The 25,864-nt window shown below is 35.9% G+C and overlaps 1 protein-coding gene across 1 annotated transcript in view; it reads left to right on the top strand.

Moving 5' to 3' along the window:
* MYO3A (myosin IIIA) overlaps positions 1-25,864 on the top strand; it is a 223,605-nt gene that overhangs the window by 57,546 nt on the left and 140,195 nt on the right. Inside the window, exons 6-8 of the mRNA XM_090268047.1 lie at positions 4,050-4,195; positions 6,728-6,793; positions 9,628-9,783. Of these exons, the coding sequence (XP_090124173.1) occupies positions 4,050-4,195; positions 6,728-6,793; positions 9,628-9,783 (368 nt within the window). The remainder of the gene's footprint in view (positions 1-4,049; positions 4,196-6,727; positions 6,794-9,627; positions 9,784-25,864) is intronic.

Consider the following 25,864-nt stretch of genomic DNA (forward strand, 5'->3'; position numbering starts at 1 on the left):
GAAAAGAGTGTTCTACAGTCACATCTTCTCTCCACAGTCACTGTTAATGCCGTTAGTCTTTTTAATTATGTTTATCAGAAAAGAACACTCATGTTTAAAAACTCTCTCTGCAACCTTTGGGAAAGCTCTGCTATTTATCTACAATTTTCTAAGGGGTGAAGGGAGGAGGAGTAATTCAAATTCTACATTAATATTGCAAAAATCTTATAATTAAATTTGTTTGAGGATTAAATCCTGCTGTACTGTTTCTATTTTAACACTAACTTAACTATTACTTACCAAAAAAAGTTAAAGTGTAAGTGTAATAATAAAATATGGAGAAAGGATAAATTATCTTAAGAAACTTTTAAAAACTCCAGTGGATTTAAAAACTTTTAAGAGGATTCATCTTAGAATAAAAATAAAGTGTACTCATATAAGCAAAAACAAAATAGAATAAGACTATCTCAAGTTTTTTTTACAGTTTGTTCTGATATATTGATAGTTTTTAAAGCTTATGGAAAAATTTGAAACAGAAGTTAATAAAATATAGCTATAATACTAAACATTACATCTTATTCACATATATTGATAATATTGGATATAAAACTATAATAGATAATCATATTATCATATAAGCAATATTAATAATTATAGTCTAGCTTTATTTTTTATATGTTAGTTTATAGTAACAAAGTCATTATTATATGTTTACATTTACCATTTAGTAAAAGCGATTTTGCTTAATAGATTTTGGAGCCACACTGAGTCAAAGTAAATATTTTGATCTATCTAAAATTTACCAAAGTATTAAATGAGTTAATAATTAAAATTTACACTTCTTTTTTAATTGTTTTTTCTATTACAGTTGTACCATTTTCCCCCATTGCTCCTGCTACCCTTCCCAATTCAATCCCCATTCTGTTGTCCATGTCCATGGGTCATTCATACTAGTTCCTAGACTAGACCCTTCCCTTTCTTAGGTGACTACATAATATATTGTGTAAGCCAGGATACTTTGGAGAGTGAAAGGAAATGCTATTTATAATGACTCTAGGAAAGCAAGCATAAACTAAGAATGTCTCTGGAGAATTAGGGCATAAATTCACCTAAGCCTGTGGAGAGGTAGTCCTGGACCACTTGTGTGAAGCCATAAACTAACAATTCCTAAGAAAGAAATACTGGTGGGGCAAAAACATCACTACGCTAAGTCAGGTAAACACATACAATAGAAAAATTCATATGAATGTAGTTTTATTTTTGAACAGCTTTATAGAGATATAATTCACATACAACTCATTTAACATGCACAATTTAATTATTTTCAGTATATATTTGCAGGGTTGTACAATCATCTTCACAATTAATTTAAGAACATTTTATTTCCCCTAAAAGAAGTCCCATACTTATTAACATTCACTTCCCATCACCTCCCAAACTCTTCTAAACTAGGCAAAGTGCCAATCTGTTTTCTCTCTGTAGATTTGTCTGTTCAGGACATTTCATATAAGTGGAATCATACAATATGTGGCTTCTGTATCTAGCTTCTTTCAGTATTCATCCATGTTGTAGCATATATCAAAATTTCTTTTAATGGCTGACTAATATTCCATTGTATGTATATACATACCACATTTTGTTTATTGATTGCCAGTTGATGTGCATTTGGGTTGTTTCCACTTTTTGGTTATTATGAGCAATACGTCTATTAATATTTGTCACATAAAATCTTTATATTTTTAATTTTTTATTTTTCATTTATAGTTTACACTCAATATTATTTTGTATTAGTTTCAGGTATAGCATAGAGGTTAGACAATCATATACTTTATAAAATGTTTCCCCCCAATATTTCCAGTGCCCACCTAGTGCCATACATGTTTATTACAATATTATTGACTATGTTCTCTATGCTGTACTTTAGATCCCTGTGAGTCTTTTATAACTACCAATCTGTACTTCTCAATTTCTTCATCTTTTTTTACCCCATCCGCTAACCCCCATCTTCTCTGGAGACCTTCAGTCTGTTCTCTGTATTTATGAGTCTGTTTCTGTTTTTGATTATTTGTTTATTTTATTCTTTAGATTCCATATAAAAGTGAAATAATATGGTATTTTTCCTTCTCTGACTGACATATTTCACTTAGCATAATACCCACTAGGTGCATCCATATTATCACAAATGGTAAGATTTCATTCTTTTTATGGCCGAGTAATATTACATTTTATATTGTCACAAATTTTTAAACTTGTGACTCTTAGGCTTGCTCCCAGTATTTCAGGCTATGCTCTCTGATTTTAACAATTCACTCTCCTGTGACCTTAAAAATATATTTTTAGGAAAAGTTGGGAAGCACTGTGTAAGACGATGTCCCCATCATCATATTGACTCTAAGTTGTGAAGCTAAATATTCTCTCTCTGTCTAGACAGATAGATATGCACACACACACACACACACACACACACACATAATTTATTTATCTATGTATTTTTGGCCTTCGGGTTCTAAAAATTGGATTTACTCATGGCCTCTTGTCTACTTGCCCATGAATTCACTACCCAACCCAATAGCCTACATTTGGTTTTATGTTCTTTCTCTATCCCATCTTCTTGTCTCCTTCTTGGAGTAACTCTTGTCCTACATGTTGTATTTATTATTGCCTTCCTTTTATTTTTTAATCATACCCATATGTTTATATTTAAACCATTTCTGTACTTGCTATTAGTATCAGTTATAAATAAAGATATATTTATGAAGGAGTCACCCTTCCTAGATGGCATGTGTATAAATGTGGCCAGGTAAACTCCAGGGTTTCTGGAGTTTAATGTGTTAAGCCTGATACTAAATAAAGATGAAATATTGTACAAGACAGGGCCTTAGATTTCATTTTCTTTATGTATCATTTTATAGTACTGTAGTCAAGTGATAAAACTCTAATCTGCCATCATCCCCAAATCATTTTTTTATTTGTCTTATGGGTTGAAATTCACAAAATGTGAATAAATTTTTAAATGTAAAACAAAAACATAGTTTTTAAAAATATAGTTGAATTTTCTTTTTGTGATCATTGATGTTATAATCATTATTTGCAGTCCATCTGTGTTTATATTTGCATATTTAGAAATAAATTCTGAAATAATTATTTAGTAATTCTTCCATTAATACTATTTTATGATATTGCAAAATATCCCATTTTCTCTTGTTTTTCTATTATATCCTTCGATTAGTGAAATTTTTGAAAACATGGCTGTAGTTTTACAGGTTAGTGTGCTCCCAAATAAGTGTTGATAAATTTTTAACACTTTATTTTTATTCGATATATTTTTCTTTTATTAATGGCATAAAACTTATTGCGTGCCTTCAAACTTGTCTCATTCCTCCCTTAGGTACCCTTGCCTTCTAGTTGCTAGGAAAGATCAAGGCCATTTAATTAGACTGCTCTCAAGCATATTTTTCTTTACTTCCTTCATTTTTAATTCACTAAGATATGTCCTTTATCTTGCCAAAATGAATGACTTCATTTACTCATCAAATGTTTATGGAGTAACTGATTGCACAATCTTGAGCTGTGCATTTGATCCCATCTCTGCATTAGGGACACAGTTTCTTTGCCCTTTCTGTTTGAAATTTTCAAAAATATTTCTTTTCATAGGTATATTCCCTTATGTCAACAAACCTGTCTTTGCTGAGGTAGTCTCTGCTCTCAGAATGAAACAACTACTACTGATAACAATTTGAGCTTTTACTTTCCCAAATTTCTGCCTTTACTTATAGCTATCAAACTTCATCAGCTTGAACATTTACACATGATTTTTTAAAAATCTTCACCCAAAGATGTACTTACTGATTTCAGAGAGAGGGGAGAGGAGGGAGAGAAATATCAATCTGAGAGAGAAACATTGAATGGTAGCTTCTCGTGGTGACTGAACACACAACCTAGGTACGTGCCCTGACTGGGAATCAAACCCATGTGGATGACATTCCAACTAACTGAGTCACACCAGCCAGGGCGCTATATGTTTGTTAAAAGTCACAAACTTCACTTTGTTTTTTTCCATTTTCTACTAGGTGATTGCATGTGAGCAGCAGTTGGATACCACATATGATTCCAGATGTGACACGTGGTCCCTGGGGATCACGGCTATCGAGCTAGGGGATGGAGACCCTCCACTGGCCGACCTGCATCCCATGCGCGCACTCTTCAAAATACCAAGGTCAGCAGATTCTAACACTTGGCCCAGTGTCTGAAGCCCAGTTTCCCCCCTCCGCACACTCAGTGCTCATCACCCTCATCATGGGAGGGTTCAGATATATTTCAGCCAGTTGGGGGCAGAGTGGCCTGGAATATCATTGTACTTCTTCCAACATACTGCAATTTTTCAATAGTTTCATTTCCTTAGTCTTAAGTAGAAGAACTTCCTTTTGATACATAGTATGTCTTTATTCTTTTACAAGGATTTGATCTCAGAAAATAGCAGTTTCTCCAGTCCTTATCCACTCCCAACTTAGTGCAGCACCCTGGTCCATGGGCAATGTAACAGTGATTTGCTTTGCTTCACTTTGTCAATCTAGTAATTTTTACTTCTCTTTGTTTAGAACTTTAAAATAAAATTATAAAAATTATAAATAAAATTTATTGATAAAAAATAATTATTTAAAATATGTTAATGTTTTGAACATGTTAACATAAAACAGAACACCTGGAAGAATAATCTCTTTGGAGCCATGAAAGCACATTCCTATATCTATATAGACCCCTTCCCTTCAGTGTGTATAGTATTGACAAACTTTCCCCCGCTTTCTCTGTTACTATTTTATGTTTCTGGTTAGTTCCTAGATAGTTCAAAAAACTGACATGAAAAGACTGACTGTTTTTATTATAGATGTGTTATCTTCTGAAGACTCTTCAGGATTTTGCCTGATGCCTTAATTATAATAGAATGCACGTAGAGGGCCTGTGGTGACAGGTGTCCAGGGCAAAGTGGCAGGTGGTATGTTACAGCTTGTTACCACATTCTCCATTAAATCCTATGATTCCAACACCTATAGAACATAGAATCATATTATGAAACACCAGGGGTAGTTTTCCAGTCCTAATAATTAATACCAACATTTTATATTCATTTCCAAATGGATCCATTTGGAATATTTGGCATGTAATTAAATTAGTATAAGACCATTTGACATTGTTCGTAATTTTACTTTTGAATTTCCTGTCCTAGTTATAGGTTCTGAATTATAATACGTAACAATATCAATGTATCTCTTAGGTCTCATTGTTTGTGAAATATACTGCTTATTGGTAAGTGGGGAAACATTACAAATAAGAACAGAAAACCTGCTCTATACCATGTCTAAGACATTTCATTAAATTAGAGGAAGACAGGAAAGTATCTGTATTTGCAAACTCCTACTATCATTCAGTATGTATAATGAAGCACTGTATTTCCCAAACCATTTTAATTATGGTTTAAATGACCACAGTTAGCCCAATGCTATCACTTTTGGTGACAATGCTGAATGGAGGAGTAATAACACCATTGATGTATGTTGTCCCTGTGAGCAAGGCACTTCTGGAAACTACATCATCTTAGTTATTTCTTACTTCTTTTACCACCAGGATATCTCTAAAATTGAATTCTAAGAATTCCTATTGACTGTAGAGACAAATATGAAAAGGAGATCTGAAAAGCTATCCAGTCCTGAGTGCTCTAAAATCATCAAAACTGTTTTCCTCAGAGCAAGCCAATATATCTCTGAGAAAGGAGTTTTTCAGGAAAACGTGAAACAGAGCAAGATTATCAAAGGAAAGAATTATTTCTTTTAATGTGTGAATCAGCAGTCTTCAAGTGGTCCTGAAGATTGTAAAAGGAGCTTTAGGGGGCACCTAGGGTAGATAAGTAGCTGCACTTTTCTTTAATGAGCCTGAACGAACTGTACATTAATTTCATTATAAGCTATTTAAGAAGTAATGTAGGACTGAACACAAAATGTTTCATTCTACTAATGAAAACAGAACTGTTAGAGTTAACATAAAGCAGTACTTCAGCAAATTCAACTATCATGGTTATCAATGCTGCTTGATTACAGAGTTAGCTCAGCATCATTTTCAAATGATGTTCTTTTGTATTCATAAACATGTCGAAGAAGAAAAGATTTGTTCAGCTTAAAAAATGAAAGAAATTAATAACAAAATCTTTTAAGTGGCATTCAGAGCTTTATATTTTTCAGTTGTTTGCTTTTGTAACCTTATTTCCAGCCATGTATTCAGTAACAGAACAGCTAGGGAAGGCAGTGTCTGCATTGTCCTATGGCCTGCTCTGCTGCAGTTCCCTCTGTCCTCTGAGCACCTCTGCTCAGGTCACCTCTGTGTACCCTACACGTCCCTCAGAGACTTCTGCAGGACTCAAAGCAAAAAATCTTTTTCCTAGTACTCCATTTCTCTATTCTGCTAAGTATTGATGTTTTCCCCAAGGGCTCTCAGGTAAAAGCAAGAAGATTCTTTAAAAGAAAAAAATTTTCAGTTAGAAAATTGGGTCATCTATTAAATGCTTTCAGAGAAACAAGAAACCTGTCATTTTATATAAAGAATGATTAATAACTCATTATCTGCCTTTGAATTGGGAAATATTGGCAATGCTTGATTTTATCTAGTGGGACCTATGAGGGCAGTACTGGATTAGTCTGTCTGGTTTTGCACTGACTAACCCATATATACAATCCAACCTTGATTCTTTTTTTTCTAGGAATCCACCCCCCAAACTAAGGCAGCCTGAGGTCTGGTCAGCAGAATTCAATGATTTCATTAGCAAGTGAGTAACAAGAGAGTCTTTTTTTTAAAAAACAACCGAAGAAATATCATCCTGCTAACTTAGAAATTTGCCTTTTAGAACAATTCTTTTATCCTTCTGAATCTCTTCCTTACTTTCCATCTGTTAATAGCCCCAGAGGTTTCCATTATATTGTTCAAAACAAGCATTTGTTGGTTCTCATGGATGTTTAGTGAATTCGTTGTTGTTCAGAAAATGATCTTAGGGTCCTGTTTATTCACTTATTGGTAGTGAAGCTTATGCGGACTTTTCATCATTCAGTAACACATTCTTCTATCCGCCTGCCTTTAGCAGCTACACCCTCGGCTTCCCCCACCTGTTCACCCACCACCTATTTAGTCTGTTATTCAACCCTTTTTTTATATTCATCATTAGTTCTCATCACAGTCAGGGAATACTTATTGCAGTTGGTGAATCACATAATCATATAGATAAATTGCTTATACATTTGAAATTCAGTGAGCATTTTTAATTTCATGGTTATTTAGCTCAAGTGCAGTGCCTTGGCAATTCCAGAAGCTATGACTCTAGTCCCTTCTAAACATCTGTCCCACAGACTTTTATTATTTTTTACTTAACCACTTCTTATTTTTAGGCATTATGAATGTTTCCAATATTCTTTTTTTATTGTTACTCTATTACAATTGTCCCAATTTTCCCGCTTTGCCCTCCTCTGCCCAGCCCACCCCACCCCTGCTCCCATGGTCCATGTTTTTTTTTTCACAATCTATATTATAACTTTTTTAAAGAAAAGGGTATAGGATGAGCCCAGGTTGTAAGTGGAAGAAAGGGGTTATTAAGATTTGGTGTCAAACTCCACTCAGAAAATGTAGAAAAGGCAGAGACAAGGGGCATAGATTTAAGGATTGTGAAAACCCAAAAAGTATTGATAACCTTTTTATTCTTAGTTTTCACTTAACCAGTCATTACTGACTATGTATTATGCGCTAGAAAATATTTAATGAACTGAAATAGAATTTCACATATTTCTTAGAAAAATCTTTGGTAACTTTGAAGGGCTCCCCTTAATTCATAATTATACTCCACGTTTGCAGATCCTTCCATGCAGATTCTCCATGGAACCTGGTGACATTGGCATGTTTCACACAATTTCACCTCTGAGAAACACTTACTGATTTCCTCCAGGCAGTTAGTATTGTGTTCTGTGTGTTATTGTACTTTGTTTGCCTTCCTCTAGTAACATCGCCCCTTTTATTTGGCTACCTTCTTAGAGGTCTTTCTCCCTAATTAGACAGTAAGCAACCGCAGGGCACTGAATGTGTCTTACTTGTTGCTATACTCCAGTGTCTTAGCAAAGCAACTGTACACATCAGATATTTGATGCAGTTTTACTTGAATAAAATAATTGTATATGTGACTGAACTCAATACACACATACAAGTACTGCAGGTGGCAGAAACTGACATTCTGTTAAACTAAATGAAAACTAAGAACTCTTGTTTTTATGTTCAGACATCATCATCCTTATTCCTTAGCATGTTGCAGCATACTTGGGAAATATCTTTTTGGTTAAGCCCAATAAAATTAATTGCCTTATTACGATTTCAGGAGGATTGACAATACAGATAAGAAATGACACTCCTCACGTCAAGGCATAGGTTCCTTTTTTTTTTCTTTTTCTATGCCCCCCCAAAACAGCCCAATTCTGACAAGTATTCTCATAACCGTGGATCCTCAGAATCTCAGGGTTGGAAGGATATTTTAAATTTATATATCCCAAACTTATATTCAAAGTGTAAGTTTTTCTCAGACATACCCACTGAGTGGTCATCAAATCAGCAAACACCGCTAATGAAAATAGTCATACTTTGCAATGCAGCCCAGTCTATCTGCAGGAAACCTCACTTTGAAGTTCTTCCTTATACTGACCTGAAACATATTTCTCTCTTTTTAAAAAAAATTTACTCGTTGATTTCAGAGAGAGAGAGAAACATTTATTGTTCCATTTATTTATACATCCCTGTATGTGCCCTGTCTGCAAATCAAACCCACAACCTTGGCATATTGGGATGATACACTAACCAACAATGCTAACCAGCCCGGGTCTGTTCCTCTCTTAATTCCACCAATCCATATTAGGGGTTTTGTTTTGTTTTGTTTTTTCCTTTGGTCCCTTGTGGTCACTGAGAAATGTCTATTCCCTCTTCCTAATATTTGAAGATAGATACCGTAGCTGATTGAACATCCTAAATTTGTTCAAATGCTCCACCTGTGATGTTACTTCAGGTGCTCTCGCTCCCCTCCTCCTTTCTTGTGACTGCTCTGGTTGAACCTCTCAAGAAGTGTGACCACACATACATTTACTGATATGGAATTGAAAAGATCCTAGATCCATTAGCCTTCTCAAATGGGTTAGGGGTTTTATCACATAGAAGGAACTAGATCAATTGAAAAGCCTTTAAAAGCATTAGTGAAGGGAAACTGAAAAGTTTGTTTTAATTTTAGATAAGCATTAAAACTGTAATGAATTAATTGTTGTTTATTTTTAGCTGCTGACGTGTAAAGGAGACTTTGCAGTGGAGACTAAGTTTAATTATCACTATGCAGTACTGCTTTCTGGGGGACTCGGGAGTAGTATTTCGATGGAAGTTGGTAGCGCTACAGCATAATCACAGACGTGTGCACTTTCACAAACACTCATTTCATCATATTGCAATTTAACATTTTTTGAGATGATTCCTGGGCTGAGCAATTATGAGGAGCATTGTTCTCTTATGTTAGAGTAGTTTTTAAGAATTCGAATTCCAATTTATCTAACTTATCTAATAATTGCATGTTCTTTTTTGCCAGTGCAGGTGCTTGACTAAAGATTATGAAAAACGTCCAACAGTGTCAGATCTTCTACAGCATAAATTCATTACTCAAATTGAGGGCAAAGATGTGATGTTGCAAAAACAACTCATGGAATTCATTGACATTTATCAGTGCATGGGAGGCACAGAAAAGGCCAGGTAATCAAATAATATCTTGATTTCAAAAGCCCAAGGATCATCTAAAATGTGAACAATTTTATAATGAAGTAGTTGTTAAGATGAGAAAAGAACTCATTTAAATTTCCTGATTGTTATTTAAAGATAAGGAACACTTACTGTACATGAAAAGTGATTGTCACATGTTGAGTTGAATAAAGAAATTGGTAAAGTTACCAGCTACATTTTTTAAAACTTCATGAGAATAAAGAATGTGAACTTCAATAGGTGATTAATATTGGCATATATTCTCATGTATTTTCTGCCCCTTTGTAAAGTAAGATATCTTAGATTGAAATTTAAAAAGGAACATGAGATTTAAAAGACTTTTGATACTAATATTTGTTGGTATAATTTTCCCTGGTTGAATTATAGTCAAAACTAATTTTAATATCTTTATACTTCCTTTTTGTATTTTTAATAATCTATGTATTTATGATACTGACTGTGTTTTTTACTTATTATAGATACTATATGTGTTTAGGAAATTTAGAGGCTAGGGAGAAGTATAGAACAAAAATCAATCAAGCATAACATTTTAATTTTTAACCTAGTATCTTATGAATAGAAATACATTTCAAAACAAAATTGGAATAATATTTTTATGTGTTTTAGGGACTGACTTCTTTCACTAAATATCATTAAATATCCTTCTACCACAAATTTTTAAATTCCTGAACAACATTCTCTTCCATGACTATTCAGTGACTGATTTAAATAATCCTTTATTATTGGACATTTGGGTTGTTACTAGTTGTTTTTATTCTAATAAGTAACACCATAATGAAAGAACTGTACACGGATCTCATATTATATCCCTAAGATAAATTATTATAGCTGGTGCCGTTAAGTCTAAGAATACTATTTTGTAATTTAAATTCATTCTTGAGAATCTTATTAGTTTCATCTCAGGGGCATATCACTATTTAGGGACTTGGGATAAGTGGGTAAAAAATAGGACATAACTTAAAAGACAATTCTATTTGAAGTCCTGTTGAAGTTTTACACATTTAATTCCTATTTCCTTTATTCTTACAATGTGCTGGACATTGTATGAGGACTTTACCTCGTGCACCTTTACAGCAACCCTGAGGAAAATGTTTTTATGATACCCCATTTTCACAGCTGAGAAAAACTGAAATTTTTGCTTTGTTTTGTTTTTGTTTTTGTGTTTAGAGAGAAGGGAAGGAAGAGAAGAGAGGGACAATGAGAGATAGAGAAACATCTATGACTGGTTGCCTTTCCTATGCACCTCTGGGGACCGAACGGCAACCCAGGAGGTGCCCTGACCAAAAATCAAACTGGCATCCTTTTGCTTTGCAGAATAATGCCCAACCAACTGAGCCACACTGGTCAGGATTTGGTTTTTTCCAAACTAAGGTTTGAAGAGACTCATTAATTTGTATGTGGCTGTAAAAGTAATGAATGATTTAGCACGAATTTAAATCCTAATCCCAAAGCCCATGCTTTATTCACATGAGTGTAAATGACCTTACAATTGTGGATGATCTTGGGAAACATTAATCCTTGCCTGTGTGAGTTTGTAACTTTTATAGAGAGACACAACTAATATACCTGTAATGAGGAAAAATGAAAGTTATGAGTAGAATGTCAAAAAGGAAGAAGCAGGCATGAAGGTGGTCTTGGGCTCATAGATGCCCATCTTTTTATCTTTGTGTGAATACAGGTTCATAGTCTGCCACAATCCCATCCTTCTCAAAACAGACAAACAACAAGCAAACAAAAAAATAAAACAGAAATGGAAGTTTACCAACATTGTAGAGTGTTCAATGTCAACAACTATGAGTGATCTGAGATTTTACCCTACTTGCAAGCTAGTAAGTTTAATTGCAAGTTTCATGAAGGCTTGCAGAAGACCCAAGACTCATGGATCATGGACAAAGGACTTTATTACTCATAGTCAGCAGCATAAGTTTTATGTTCGTGTTTATTGTCCTTGCTACTTACACAAGTCCTGGGATTGATGACCTAAGGAAGTATTCTATACACAATAGGTTTGCCTCACAGTTGCAAATTCTAAGCTTAGGAAACTAATCTTTTTTTTAAAGTGTATTTTATTGATTATGTTGTTACAATAGTTTCAATTTTTCCCCCTTTGCTCCCCCCTTCCCTCCAGCAATCCTGACCCCCTTAGTTCATGTCCACAGGTCATGCATGTAAGTTCTTTGGCTTCACCATTTCCTATATTATTCTATTTTGTACCAACCAATTATGCTTCCTAGTCCCTGCATCATTTCCCCATTTCTCCCCCTTCCCCCTCCCAGCTGATAACCCTCCAAATGATCCCCATATCTATGATTCTGTTCCTATTCTGGTTTGCTTAGTTGGATTTGTTATTTTTTAGATTCAGTTGTTGATAGTTGTGAATTTGTTTTCATTTTAATGTTCATAATTTTGATCTTCTTTTTCTTAAGGAAGTCCCTTTGACTTTTCATATAATAATGACTTGGTGATGATGAACTCCTTTAGCTTCACCTTGTCTGGGAAGCACTTCATCTGCCCTTCCATTCCAAATGATAGTTTTGCTGGATAGAATAATCCTGGTTGTAAGTCCTTGTTTTTCATCACCTTGAATACTTCTTGCCAGTCCCTTCTTGCCTGCAAAGTTTCTTTTGAAAAATCAGCTGATAGTCTTATAGGCACCCCTTTGTAGGCAACTCTTAGCTTCTCTCTTGCTGCTTTTAGGATACTCTCTATCTTTCACCGTTGGCGTTTTAATCATGATGCATCCTGGTGAGGTCCCCTCTGGGTCCAGCTTGCCCAGGACGCTCCATGCTTCCTGGACTTGTATGTCTATTTCCTTCACAAAATTTGGGATGTTTTCCTCCATTATTTTTTCACATAAGTTTTCAGTTTCTTGCTCTTCCTCTTCTCCTTCTGGCACCCCCATGATTTGAATATAGGCATGTTTAAAGTTGTTCCATAGGTTCCCAAGCCTCTCCTCATTTTTTTCAATTCTTGCTTCCTCATTCTGCACTGGTTGACTGATTTTTTCTCCCTTATGTTCCAAATCATCGATTTGAAGCCCAGTTTTCTTCTCTTCGCCATTGGTTTTGTGTGGATTTTACCTTCGTTTTATTTAGCATAGCCTTCACTTCTTTCCTTATGCATTTGTCATACTTAAGCACATCTGTCAAGCCTGTGAGCATCTTTACCACCAGTGTTTGGAATTCTGCATCAGTTAGGTTGGCATCTCCTTGGTCACTTAGTTTTCTCACTGGAACCTTGATCCATTCCCCCTTTTGGGCCATACTTCTCTGTTTCCTCATCTTGACAGGCTCCTGTGTTTGTTTGCCTCTGTGTCTTAGGTAGAGCTGTCACTCCTGTTATAGCATAAGGAGTGGAGCCTTAGGTTTTCTCCTCAGTACAGGGCGACCTGTTTCACCACATTGTGGTGCTGTATGTGGGGAAGGCGTCTGAGAGGGAACAATGTTGCTTGCTCAGCACTTGCCCCTTTTCCAGGCAGTTCTCCCACTTTGTATGGGACTGGAGCCTCTGTAGTTGTTGCTCTGGCTGTCATTCCCAGAGTGGGTGAGTCTGTGGACGTTCTAGGACCATGGGGGTCCTTTAAACAAGTGGACTCTGCTGAGAGACTGGCAGTTTCTTCCTCTGCCCCAAACCCCACTGGTTTGCACAGTCAGAAGCAATGAGGCTTTATGTTCCCCGGCACTAGGACCGTGAGCTGCGTGGTCTGGTCTAGTGCTGCGAGTGCTCCCCAGGTGTCCATTCTGACTTTTAAAACATGTGACTGCACTTTCTGCCAGCCTGCCACTGCCACCGCTGCTGCCACCACCACACTGTGTCCTCTCCACCCTGGCTCTGCCCCTCCTACCTATCTGAATGAGTATTTCTTCTTTATATCTTTGTTTGTTGGACTTCCATGCAGCTTGATTTTCTTGAATTTCTGACTGTCTCTAGTTTTGAGATAGTTGTATTCCTTCTTAGTTGTGGAGGGAGACCCAGCATATCTGCCTAGACCTTCATCTTGGCCAGAGGAAACTAATCTTTTAAAGGGGTCATTAGCAATTCTGTCCAAACTTATCCCTGAAGCAAACATTACCTTTACTATCCTGGAGGATGGCAAACGAAACTTCCGTCTGTTCTGGGGGGATGCATTTTCTTTGGATTGTATGCCTGATGCTATAAATTATAGTGATAAAAATACATTGAAAATTGCTATATATTGGGCACTGTGTTTGGCTCAGTGCTCGTGTTTCTGAGTCACAAAATTTATTCTAGTTTATCCAGCTAAGAACTCAATATGCTTGTGTATGAAAACTCACATTTTACACAAACCTTGGAAATTTTTCAGTCATTTTTTCTTAAAATTTTACCCTTCTATCCTTTTTGATTTCTTTTTACTCCTAAGAGATAGATATTAGAACATCCTACTTTACCTTATATGTCTTATAATTTCTTTTTCATGTTGTCATCCATTTATCAATCTCTGCTGCATTCTGGATGACTTCTTCAGAATTGTTTTCCAGTTCACTAATTCTCTCTTAGACTGAGCCTAGTCTAAATGTTATTCTGTATACTGATTTTTCCCCTGATACCTCTATTAACATTTGTGTTTCTCATTTCTAAATTTTATTACTATTTTATTTTAACCATTTATTGTTCATTCATATCTGACTCTTTAGAAATATCTGGCTATTCATATATGGCTAATTTCTTTCTTGTGAATATAACTCTTTCCTTTTTACTCTTTGATCTTACACTATTTAACAGTCATTTTTCATTTGCATTTCAGTAAGTGTGAATTACCCTGGTTAGTGAGTTCATTTTCTTAATATTTGGTTTCCTTCTGTGGTTTAGAATTTTAGTTTCCTCTCTCATCTTGAATGGGGTGTTGTTTTGATTTTCCTTTCTTTTGGCATTTTTTCCTCCTGTTTTGGAGACTTTGCCTTTGCCATAATGTGGCTTCAGGTGGCTCCTAGACCAAAGCCTTTCCATCTATCATGACTTTGAGGATATTAAATATGATGTCACCAATCCAGTATGAAGTAGACCCCATGTGTGTGCTCCATCCTGGAATCTCAAGCACCTAATTCCATGAAAGGGACAAGGTGCAGAATTTTTTCAATCCTCTTTTCCAGGCAAGATACACCTTTGTTCCCCTCATCTTCCCTTCCCCTCCCCTCAAACACATTCAGCTCCATTCTCTCCACCGAGTCTAGATCTGGGCCTATATTGTGCAGCGGCCTGTTTTAGTTCCTTTACCTTCCAGACCTCTTCTGCCTATTTCTTGTCCTGGACTTCAAGTCAGCCTGTCATTTCTGCCCTCTTACCTACTATGTATCTGATAGGTCCATTGTAATATTCCTCTTTTATCTTTCACAAGTGTATGTTTGAAGAAGGTAGGAGTGGAGCTTGAATCATTAACCCACAGAGCTTTTTAAACTACAGATCTTAGTCCCAGGTCGTAAGAGGAGGGAAGATTTTACTTCTGTCAGCATTTTTACACTAGTTCCAAAGTGTGAGACTTACTGAAGTAAAAGAAAGGAGGCTCTGGTATAGCAGTGCCAACACCTTGGGAGAAGCAGTCCTCTTCAATATCATGTAAATTAATTGATTTGTCACAGTTCCCAACATCGATAAAATTGATCTAAAATCTGATGTTGTTCAATCAATATAGCTAACTCAAAGCGATATTTTTTGTACCTGATAGTAACTGCTGTAATTGGATCGATATATGTGCTTGGAAGGATACTTTAAAAAAAAATCACAATCCAGTTTTAAAGAAGACTGTTCTGCTATAAATTGTACATAAACTGCTGGAAAGTACTGTTGAATGGATACAAGAGCTTTCTATGTAAGTCAAGGCCTGAGTATGACAAGTCACTCTTGTAACTTCCTCAACTAATCTGAGGAATTGAGACACATATACATGCAGCCACTGCTTCTATGACACACTCCTAATAGGTGTTAAAAGTGACAATGTTAGAGTACAGGCTGAATCAGTGAGAACTTTAAATAAAATATTTAAAAAGAAAAGCTCAATTCCTCTCTTTGGTATTTTTAAATATTCAAAGATTTCATGGGAATGGATAAAAGTCATCTGTAATGAAGGTGCACTATTCAGCATTCCTGAGTAAAAACAAGATGAGACTACTTAAGAAGAAAAGCAACTTAGTGAAAACAATGGGTGTCTGTGAGAACTGAGAAGGCAGGGAGCCGGATTTAGGCATGGGACAATGGGAGCAGGGACCTCAAATGTCCTTCCTCAAGAACTGCCAATGACACCCACCCTCCACCCACAACACTTCCTGCAGTAACACTGATTTCTTGAATGCTACAACCACCTCAAGAAGTCAATAAACGGACCTTGAGCTTGGTGTCACTCCCTCAACATTCTAAGTTCGGTACAGGACCACCTGGTTCCCCAGGTCACAGGTCCACACTGCAGGTGAAAAGTGCAGTGGGAAGCACTCGGCTCTCCCTTACTTCCAGTTTCTGTGTGGGAGGCAGAGTCCTTCCTCTCGACCATCTGGGAACCTGACCTCCACACATTCCCCAGCCCCTGCAGAGGAAGGGTATTTTGAGATGCTGAAACAATGAATATCCATTATGTGGAATATCCAAATAGGTACCTAAGATTCTTTCTTTTATCTATCTTCAACATTTACCTAAAAATATTACTTAAGCTACAATTTGCATTCCTTGTAAATAAAGGGAAAACCTAGCCCACTTGAATGATGACGAATTCCAAATTAAAATTTATTTTTGTGGTAGTTATATTACTAACATGTTATCCTTTAAATTTCTTTTGCTGTATATATAAAGCAACATAACTTTAATATTTTATTTGACATGCTCTATATGCTGGTGGTAGTTAATTTTGATATATTTACATTAATTTTGCATATAATTTTATAGAAGCAAAAGGAACCTATGTAAGTATTCAGTAACTCAAACATAGTATCTCTTAGGCCAAAAATGCTGTCTGCGTTTGTGGCGCTGTTGCAATCACCCACTTGTCGCAGCATATATGGCTTTCAAACCAGGATACAAAGCAACTTAGACACATTTCTCAAAGGATTAGCAAATGAAAAACAAACTAAAAAACTATCTAACCATTCAACGCTGAAAGTGCCTGGTTCAAGCTGCCAATTCTTTAGTTAGGCGTAGGACTTTATGTAATGGAAATTCCCTTGAATGGGATTTTGATTTTACAAAAATAAATGAAAGGAGAAAGCAGAAAAATCAATAGTGAGTAATAATAAGGTTCTTTTAGTGCAATACAATGCACGGCTCCATTTTACTTTCTATTTCCTAAGCAAGATAATTTTTTCTCTAATGGCTGTGACCATGTCACAGTGAGAATTATTCACCCTTTGGAACATTTACTCCTTTCACTTAATACATGGGACTTCTAAAATGTTATCTCAGCTGCTCTTATAATAAACATCCTTTTGATTTCTGTCTCTACTTCAATTTCAAATATTTCAAAAATACTGCAAATTCAACATGTCCTAAATTGAACTAATGCTGTCCCACCGAAAATTAGTTCTTTGCTCCCTGTCCTATGAATGGTACCACCACTCATCCCATTAAGCCAGACAGAAATCTAGGCATTATCGTGACATATTCTTCTTGCCTACTTTCTGTTCTTAGTCCATAGCAGACTAAATGTTTTGCACTCCCACTCAGTGTTGTTTCATGTTTCATGGTTCATGGTTCATGTTTATTAAGGCCATTGTCTAAAGCTCTGGGTGAGTTGCTATCCAGGGATCTGACAGCTGAAGCAGCTGTGGAGTCTGTCTTAGGGGTTTACTTTTTAGTAAAAGGTAAAGCATGTAAATAAACATTACACAAAGTAAGGTGTGAAATTTCAGAAGCAGAGAGTATTTCTGCTGTCAGGTATAGGACAGGTAGGCTTATCCAGAAGGCAGTCTTTATATCAGCACTGCAAGGGATAAACACAACTTAATCATGTGAAATATAGTGACCACTAGATGAACATTATTGTGAAAGAACAGCCTGAGCAAAATTTTGGAAGTGAGGAGATGTGCTCACAGAAAGGCAAGTATTTAATCAATGTTGCAAGGAAGAAAGTCAGAAAAAACATTGGAGACACCAGACCACAGGGGGCATTGAAAGTCAGGCTGAGAGCTTTGACCTGTTTTCTTGCCAGTCCACTCCAGAGAGTACCTTTGAGATGCCTGAATCCTATTGTGCACCATCTTTTCATGGTTTCTAGCAAGTAAGCTATGGATACAACTAGTCACACAACAGCAATAGTTTTGGATGCATTTTGCTTGTTCCCAATATTTCTTCATATATTTAAGCTATTGTAATTTTTTAAATACAATATTTTCAAATTGATGGGGGAAGTTGGTCCATATGTTTAATTATCAAGGCAGTAAGTGGATAGTTTTTAGTTACTCTGAGATGATGAATCTATTTATATATATTTATTTCTATGTTTTATGGGATGTTTTCATTGTGTTGTGTATATACTCATATTCTAAGGAAATTTTATTTTTGAAAATTCCAGTCTTATCTTGACTAAAACAGAGGGGTAAAGGAATTGTCTATATGAAATCTAGGAGAAAAGGTCTCTTCAAGGCACAAGTTAGTTGCAATGTCTGTCCAAGACAGAGAACTCAGAAAAAGACAAATGAAACTAGGGGCATATAGTAAGGGCCCATCCAGGACCAGAACATTAAGAAATGATAACTTATTTTTGCCCATCTGAAATATTACCTTATGCCTTTCTCTTCCACTTCCCCTTCTGGAAAAATTCTCAAATAAGAACTACCATATTTTTCGCTCCATAAGATGCACTTTTTTCCCCCCAAAAAGTGGGGGGAAATGTATGTGCATCTTATGGAGAAAATGCTGCATCACACACTGTGGTGTGTATTACCTGACCTGTCAGCGGTGGCAACAGCTGTTAGAAGAGGAAGCAGTGAGCCCACGCAAACCCCCTGGGGATGCTTAAATGTCCCACTTTACCGCTGAATTTCAGGGCATCTGGTCAGTTGCTGTCTGCAACTGACTGAATAAGTTATGTTGATACTTTAAAAAAAAAACAGTAAAGAATCATTATATTCATATATTTTGCCATCTATGTTGATTCATATAACTACAGGAAACTGAGACCTGGGGGAAGAAAAGGAGTATGTGGAGTCATGTTATGCAGAAATGAAGGGGCCAGAACTCGTTTGTCTTAATACCTTGTTCAGTTCCTGTCTGTTTCACATTGTCTTTTATTTCCTTCCAAGGAATAATCATAAAATTATAGACTGTTATTGTTGGAGAGGAATTTTTCTTCTTGTTCCTTATTTTGGAGGTCAGAAAACTAAAGCTAGAGACATTTTAAAACCCGTTAATGGTCAGCCCTGGGCCATAACTCAAAACTCCGTAATTTTCAGACCGGCACTTGCACTAGTGTCTGTGTTCCTCACTCGTGTGTTCACAAAACTGATGATATGAAGAATTGCTGTGGGACTTTCGAGAGCTGCTTTGTATGATTTACTCATAATGGGCATTTAAACTTAAATTTTAACCAATTTCTTTGCAATTGGGATATGCATTACTCAGCAGGGTCAAGAAATCTTTGCTCATGTTTCCCCAGAGATTTTTATGTTTGTTTTAATTAAGAGAGTTGAATGTGGAAACAAGTAGCTTAAACTGGCAATCTAATTTGCAGTATCCTTGAAATGTCTGGGAAATAATCATTCAGGAACTAAATTTTAATGACCACTTGACATGAGTTGATGATTATCAACACCATGACTTTTTCTATTCTTTTGTAAAGATTCCTCATCTCTGCTTTGAGTTTAAGGATTTGCATTTGTTATTGGTAATGAAGTTATCAGCAGGGACCAATGAAACTACATTAATCAAAAAACTCTTAGTTTCATTTTCTCTGCTAATTACTACTTGAAGCTACACTGCACTCTGTTACTTAGCATGTTATTTTGTGTGCTGTATGGTATTTATTTTTCCATCCTTAGTTTCCTTTAGGTCTAAAATGGTAAGTCCTCAGTGACTACCAACATGTGTCTGATGACAATAAGTGAGCCTGTGATGACTGACTTGCCCATCTCTCCCCATGTATCCACAACAGAGCCACCAAGTCACTAGCTTGTTGCTGAACCTATCATGCATTTCATTTCTCCTTATTTTGGCTCATGCAGTATTCTGTCCTTGAAATCCCCCCTCTTTCTATCTTCTTGAAAAGAAATTTGAGAACCACATCTCAAATGTCAGCACCCTTGAGAAGCCTTTCCCCCAAACCCCAAGTATACATTTGCATGTTTTTCCTCTGGTCATACTGCACTTTGTTCAGACTACAGAGTCAGACAGATCTGGAGTCAGTCCTCATCCCCTGTACACTCGTCCTGCCAAGCACTGGTTTTGTGACTCAGGGCAAGTAACTGAACCTCTCTTAGACCCAGTTCAGCTTGTTTATGAAATGAGAACACTACTGAAATTTACCCCATAAAGTTCTGAGGATAAATGAAACACCCTAAAAACGTGAAACTCAGTACCTAGCACAGGATTAGTTATACCATCACTTTATGGATAGTGATACTCATCTATATTTTGTGAATCTTAATCAGCTTTGTATGTTTGGTGCTGAATCTAGTACCTTACCTGTAGTAAATGCTCAATAAATACATATTATCTTGAATTCGAGTTTGGGTTGAGATATAGAATAGAAAACTCTCATCTGGCTTTATATATTCAATAGACATAGTCGATAGCACATTTGGCTATTACTTTACTGAGAATAACTGGAGAAACAATTAACATGAAAAAAATTTTGAGAGAAGAGTTTAAATTATTTTTCTAGAGAAAAAATTTATCTTAACAGTTCTTCTTTTTTATAGTTATCCTGCTAAGTTAGTGGCAGAAGCAAAAAGAGGACTTAGGAAAAAAAGATGATAAAATATACATTAATATCTCATTTGTTCCTAACACCAAATTTGTAAAATTGCATGATGTGAATCATGGTCCTTCTTTTAGGATAACACCATTGAGGTGCAGGGAGCTATTGCAGAACTAGGACTGGCAAGTGTCTCAGTTTCATCTCTTCTATTTCTTGAACATTTTACTCAAATTTAACAGAAGAAAGAGAAACTAAAGAGAAAAATGAAGAAATTATTGGAGTCAAGATAAATGTTTATCTTTCCTCACTTCAAGAGTTTTCAGCTTTTGCTGAAGTTTAAAAGGTTAGATTCATTTTGATTCAGTTCTAGACAACATACTATTTCCTGGCTCTGAAGGATGAAGTTAGCAGTTCTCCTTCCTCCCATCTCCTTTGTTCTCACATCCTCATATTGTTATACTATTCTTCCACATTCTCAATGTTTAACATGTATAGTCTGCCTACAATCATAATTTATAGGGTTGCATAATCTTTCTGTATTTAAATTGATTCATTGCTCACCACAGTTTTTTTTTTAACTATACCCTCCTCTTTTCTGAGTTCTTTCATCATTCTCTTGAGTAGCTAAATTGTGTCATTTCATGATTATTTCCAGAAAGTCTCAAACCCTGAGTTCCTTCCTGCTTGAGCTTGAAGCTCAGCTTAGTTAGGTAAAATATACTTAACATTTCTTTTCCTCAAAATGTTATAAACACTATTCCACTATCTCTTTGGCAGTGTCCATTGCTGTTGAGAGGAATGAGGCTATGAGATTCCTCCCCTTATTCATGACTGACTTTTCTGCCAAGCTGTGTCTTAGTGTCAGTCCTTCTGTATCAATTTTTCTTGTACCCTGTGTTATAGTCAGCTCACACTGGTTCATGAGAGCCAAGTGAATCTTGGTTCTTTTTTTTAAAGCATATTTTATTGATTATGCTTTTGCAGTTGTCCAATTTCCCCCCTCTGCTCCCTTCACCCAGTACCCACCTTCCCTCCAGCAATCCCCTCCACTTAGTTCATGCCCCTGGGTCATGCATATAAGTTTTTTGTCTTCTCCCTTTCCTATTCTATTCTTAACGTCCCCCTGTCTATTTTGTTCCTACCAATTATGCTTTTTGATGCCTGGACCTTTGCCCTCTTTCTCACCCTTCCCCCTCCCAGCTGATAACCCTTCAAATGATCTCCATACCTATGATTCTGTTCCTCTTCTGATTGTTTGCTTAGTTTGCCTTTATTTTTATTGTCATTTTTTGGATTCAGTTTTTGATAGTTGTGACTTTGTTGTCATTTCAATATTTATAGTTTTGATCTTCTTTTTCTTAAATAAGTCCCTTTAACATTTCATGTAATAATGGCTTGGTGATGATGAACTCCTTTAGCTTTACCTTGTCTGGGAAGCACTTTATCTGCCCTTCCATTCTAAATGATAGCTTTGCTGCATAGAGTAATCTAGGTTCTTTTCTTTTTCATTTTGTTTGCTTAAACCATACACCTTACCTCACCAGTGAATTCAGTCATGCTTATTCTGCATCTCATTGCTTGTCTGTCATGATTTTCCTCCATTTCTTATCTCAATTCAACTGAGTCATTGTTTACTTATTTCTGGTTTCTTCTTATCTCTTCATAAAACTTTGTGCCTTCTCTTGAGTTTTCTCTTTAATAAGAGATCATGTAAGAAATGACTTTGAAAGACAGAGAACTTTTTGTCTAAACCTTTTCCATGATCCTTTTTTTTAAAATCTTCACCTAAGAATGTATGTATTGATTTAAGAGAGGTGGGGGAGAGACAGACAGACAGAGAGACAGACATGGACCAGTCACCTCCCATACATGCCCCAAATAAGGATGGAACTCGCAACCTAGATATGTGCCATGACTCGGAATCAAACCTGCAACTTTTTGGTGTACAGGACGACACTCCAACCAACTGTGGCCAGGGCCTTTTCCATGATTCTTTCCTGTGTTATATCTTCTGCTTTTTGTTTAGAATCCTTAACTACTAGTCCTCCTTTTTCTTTTTTGTTAAAAGTATTTATGGTGATCAATCTCTTCTCAGATTGGAACAGAACAACTATGTTCTAAAAAAAACAAAAGCAGGAATGGTAGGAAGATGATTTAAGTCTTTAGTTTGGATTAGGTTGATTCTACTGAACACCACATCTGTATTTTCTTTGTCTTAGCACAGCAATCTTCAGTTTTAACCCTTTAAAAAGCCAGTGTGCAGGACCCCTGGGTGGTACAAGCCCAAGTAGCACCATTCACATTGACTCTCTGTGATTCATAGCAAAAACCCATAATGACAGTCTTTCTGTATCATGACATAGCAACTGCTGCTGCTTCTCCACCTCCCCATGCCCTGTCTTCCTCTGGCCATTGGCCATCCCTCTGCTGGATGATTAGGTGATAGGTCACTGCTCCGTGGTCTTTTTCAGCTCCCCACCCCTTGCTCTTTCACATGTTGACTTGAGTCTCATTATGATCCTTTCCCACTTCTCCCATGACCTACTTAAGCCTCAAGCAAAACCCATTGCATAGAACTCTCAGAGCTATGCACTTCATGTTAGAAAAGTCTCTTTCAATACCAGATGAGGTCTAAAGGGTTATGCATTGGTTCTCAGCTTCTTCTTTCATTTTAAACATATTTCACAGTGTTTGACAGTTTTGCTTCATATATCGTAGGACTATAGCCATTACTGTTTTTTATGAAAAGAAAAGAGAGACTTTTCTCTACTTTCCATACTTTTTGCTGTTTAGTGAGTTTTAAGGGAAGAGAAAAATTACTTTATTCTGTGATCTTTTTAAAAATTTATTTATTTTTTAATTGTATTTTTCCATTACCATTTATCCCCCTTATATGTTCTTCCACATCCACCCACCCATTCCCCCTGCAATCACCACACTGTTCTCCATGTCCACAAGTCTATTTTCTTTTTGCTCAGTCCCTCCACCCCCTAACCACTCCCAGAACTGTCAGTCTGCTCTCTATCTGTGAGTCTATCTCAGTTTGTTCATTAGATTCCACATATGAATGAAGTCATATGGTATCTGTCTTTCTCTGACTCACTTATTTCACCTAGCGTAATATTCTCCAGGTCCATCCATGCTGTTGCAATGGGTAAAATTTTCTTCTTTTTTATGGCTGAGTAGTATTCCATTGTGTAAATGTCCCATAGTTGCTTTATGCATTCATCTACTGATGGACACTTGTACTTCTTCCAAATCTTAGCAATTATAAGTATTGCTGCAATAAACATACGGGTGCTTATGTCCTTTCATATTAGTGTTTTTGGTTTCTTCGGATAAATTCCCAGAAGTGGAATCTCTGGGTCATAAGGCAGTTCCATTTTTAATTTTTTGAGGTAACTCCATACTGTTTTCCACAGTGGCTGTAACAATTTGCATTCCCACCAGTAGTGCAAAAGGGCTTCCCTTTCTCCACATCCTCTCCAGCACTTGTTGTTTGTAAATTTATTGATAATAGCCATTCTGATTGGTGTGAAGTGGTATCTCATTGTGGTTTTAATTTGCATCTCTCTGATAATTAGTGACACTGAGCATCTTTTCATATGTCTATTGGCCATCCATATGTCCTCTTTGGAGAAGCATCTATTCAGGTCCTTTGCCCATTTTTTAATTGGATTGTTTGGGTTTTTTGGTGTTGAGTTTTATAAGTTCTTTATAAATTTTGGATATTAACCCCTTATCAGATGTATCAGCAAATATGTTCTCCCATTCTGTGGGTTGTCTTTTCATTTTTGTTGATGGTTTCCTTTGCTGTGCAAAAACTTTTCAGTTTGATGTAGTCTTATATGTTTGTTTTTTCCTTTGTTTCTCTTGTCTGAGGAAATACATCAGAAAAAAATATTGCTACGAGCAATGTCCAAAATTTTACTGACTGATTTCTTCAGGATTTTTATGTTTTCAGGTCTAGCATTTATGTCTTTGCACCATTTTGAAAATATTCTTGTGTGTGGTGTAATAAGGTGGTATAATTCCATTTTTCTGCACTCCTCTGTCTAGTTTTCCTAACACCATTCATTTTTAATAAACTATCTTTAGCCCATTATATGTGTTTGCTTCCTCTGTCAAATATTAATTGACTATAAAGTCATGGGTTTATTTCTGAGCTCTCTGTTCTGTTCCATTGATCCATAGATGTGTTTGTTCTTATGCAAATACTGTAGTGTTTTGATTACTATTGCTTTATAGTTTCATAGCATGATTCCTCCAACTTTGTTCTTCTTTCTCAAGATTGCTGTTGCTATTCAGAGCCTGTTGTGGTTCCCTATAAATTTTTGAAATATTTGTTCTAGTTCTATGAAATATGTCATTGGTATTTAGATAGGAATTATGTTCAGTCTATAGATTGTTTTAGGTAGTATGGACATTTTAATGATGTTAATTCTTCCTATCAATGAACACAGTATGTGTTTCCACTTATTTGTATCTTCTTCAGTTTCTTTCTTTAGTGTCATATAATTTTCTAAGTACAGGTCTTTTACATCCTTGGTTAGATTTATTTCTATTTTCATTCTTTTTGAAGCAATTATGAATGGAATTGTTTTCTTAACTTCCCTTTCTGATAACTTATTATTTGTGTATAAAATACAACTGATTTATGGATATTTGTTTTGTATCTTACTAGATTACTGAATTTATTTATCGGTTCTAATAGTTTCTTGATGGAATCTTTAGACTTCTCTGTGTACAGTATTATATTATCTGCAAATAATGACAGTTTTATTTCTTCCTTTCCAATTTGGATGTCTTTTATTTCTTCTTGTCTGGTTGCATGGCTAGGACTTCTAGTACTATGTTGAATAAGAAAGGTAAAAGCAGACATCCCTGCCTTGTTCCTGATATTAAGGGCAGCACTTGTAGTTTTTGCCCATTAAGTATGATGCTGACAGTGGGTTGGTCATATAGAGCATTTATTATGTTTAGGTTTGTTCCTTCTATTTTCACATTGCTGAGAGGTTGGGGTTTTTTTATCATAATAAAATAGGTGCTGAATTTTATCAAATGCTTTTTCTATGTCTATTGATAAGATCATGTAGATTTTACCATTTATTTTGTTTATGTGGTATACCACATTTATTGGTTTGTGAATGTTGTACCAACTTTGCAGCCCTGGAATAAATCCCACTTGATAATGGAGTA

The sequence above is a fragment of the Furipterus horrens genome, unplaced genomic scaffold, assembly GCF_987537825.1.
Source record: "Furipterus horrens unplaced genomic scaffold, mFurHor1.1.pri manual_scaffold_2, whole genome shotgun sequence".
Taxonomy (NCBI): Eukaryota; Metazoa; Chordata; class Mammalia; order Chiroptera; family Furipteridae; genus Furipterus; species Furipterus horrens.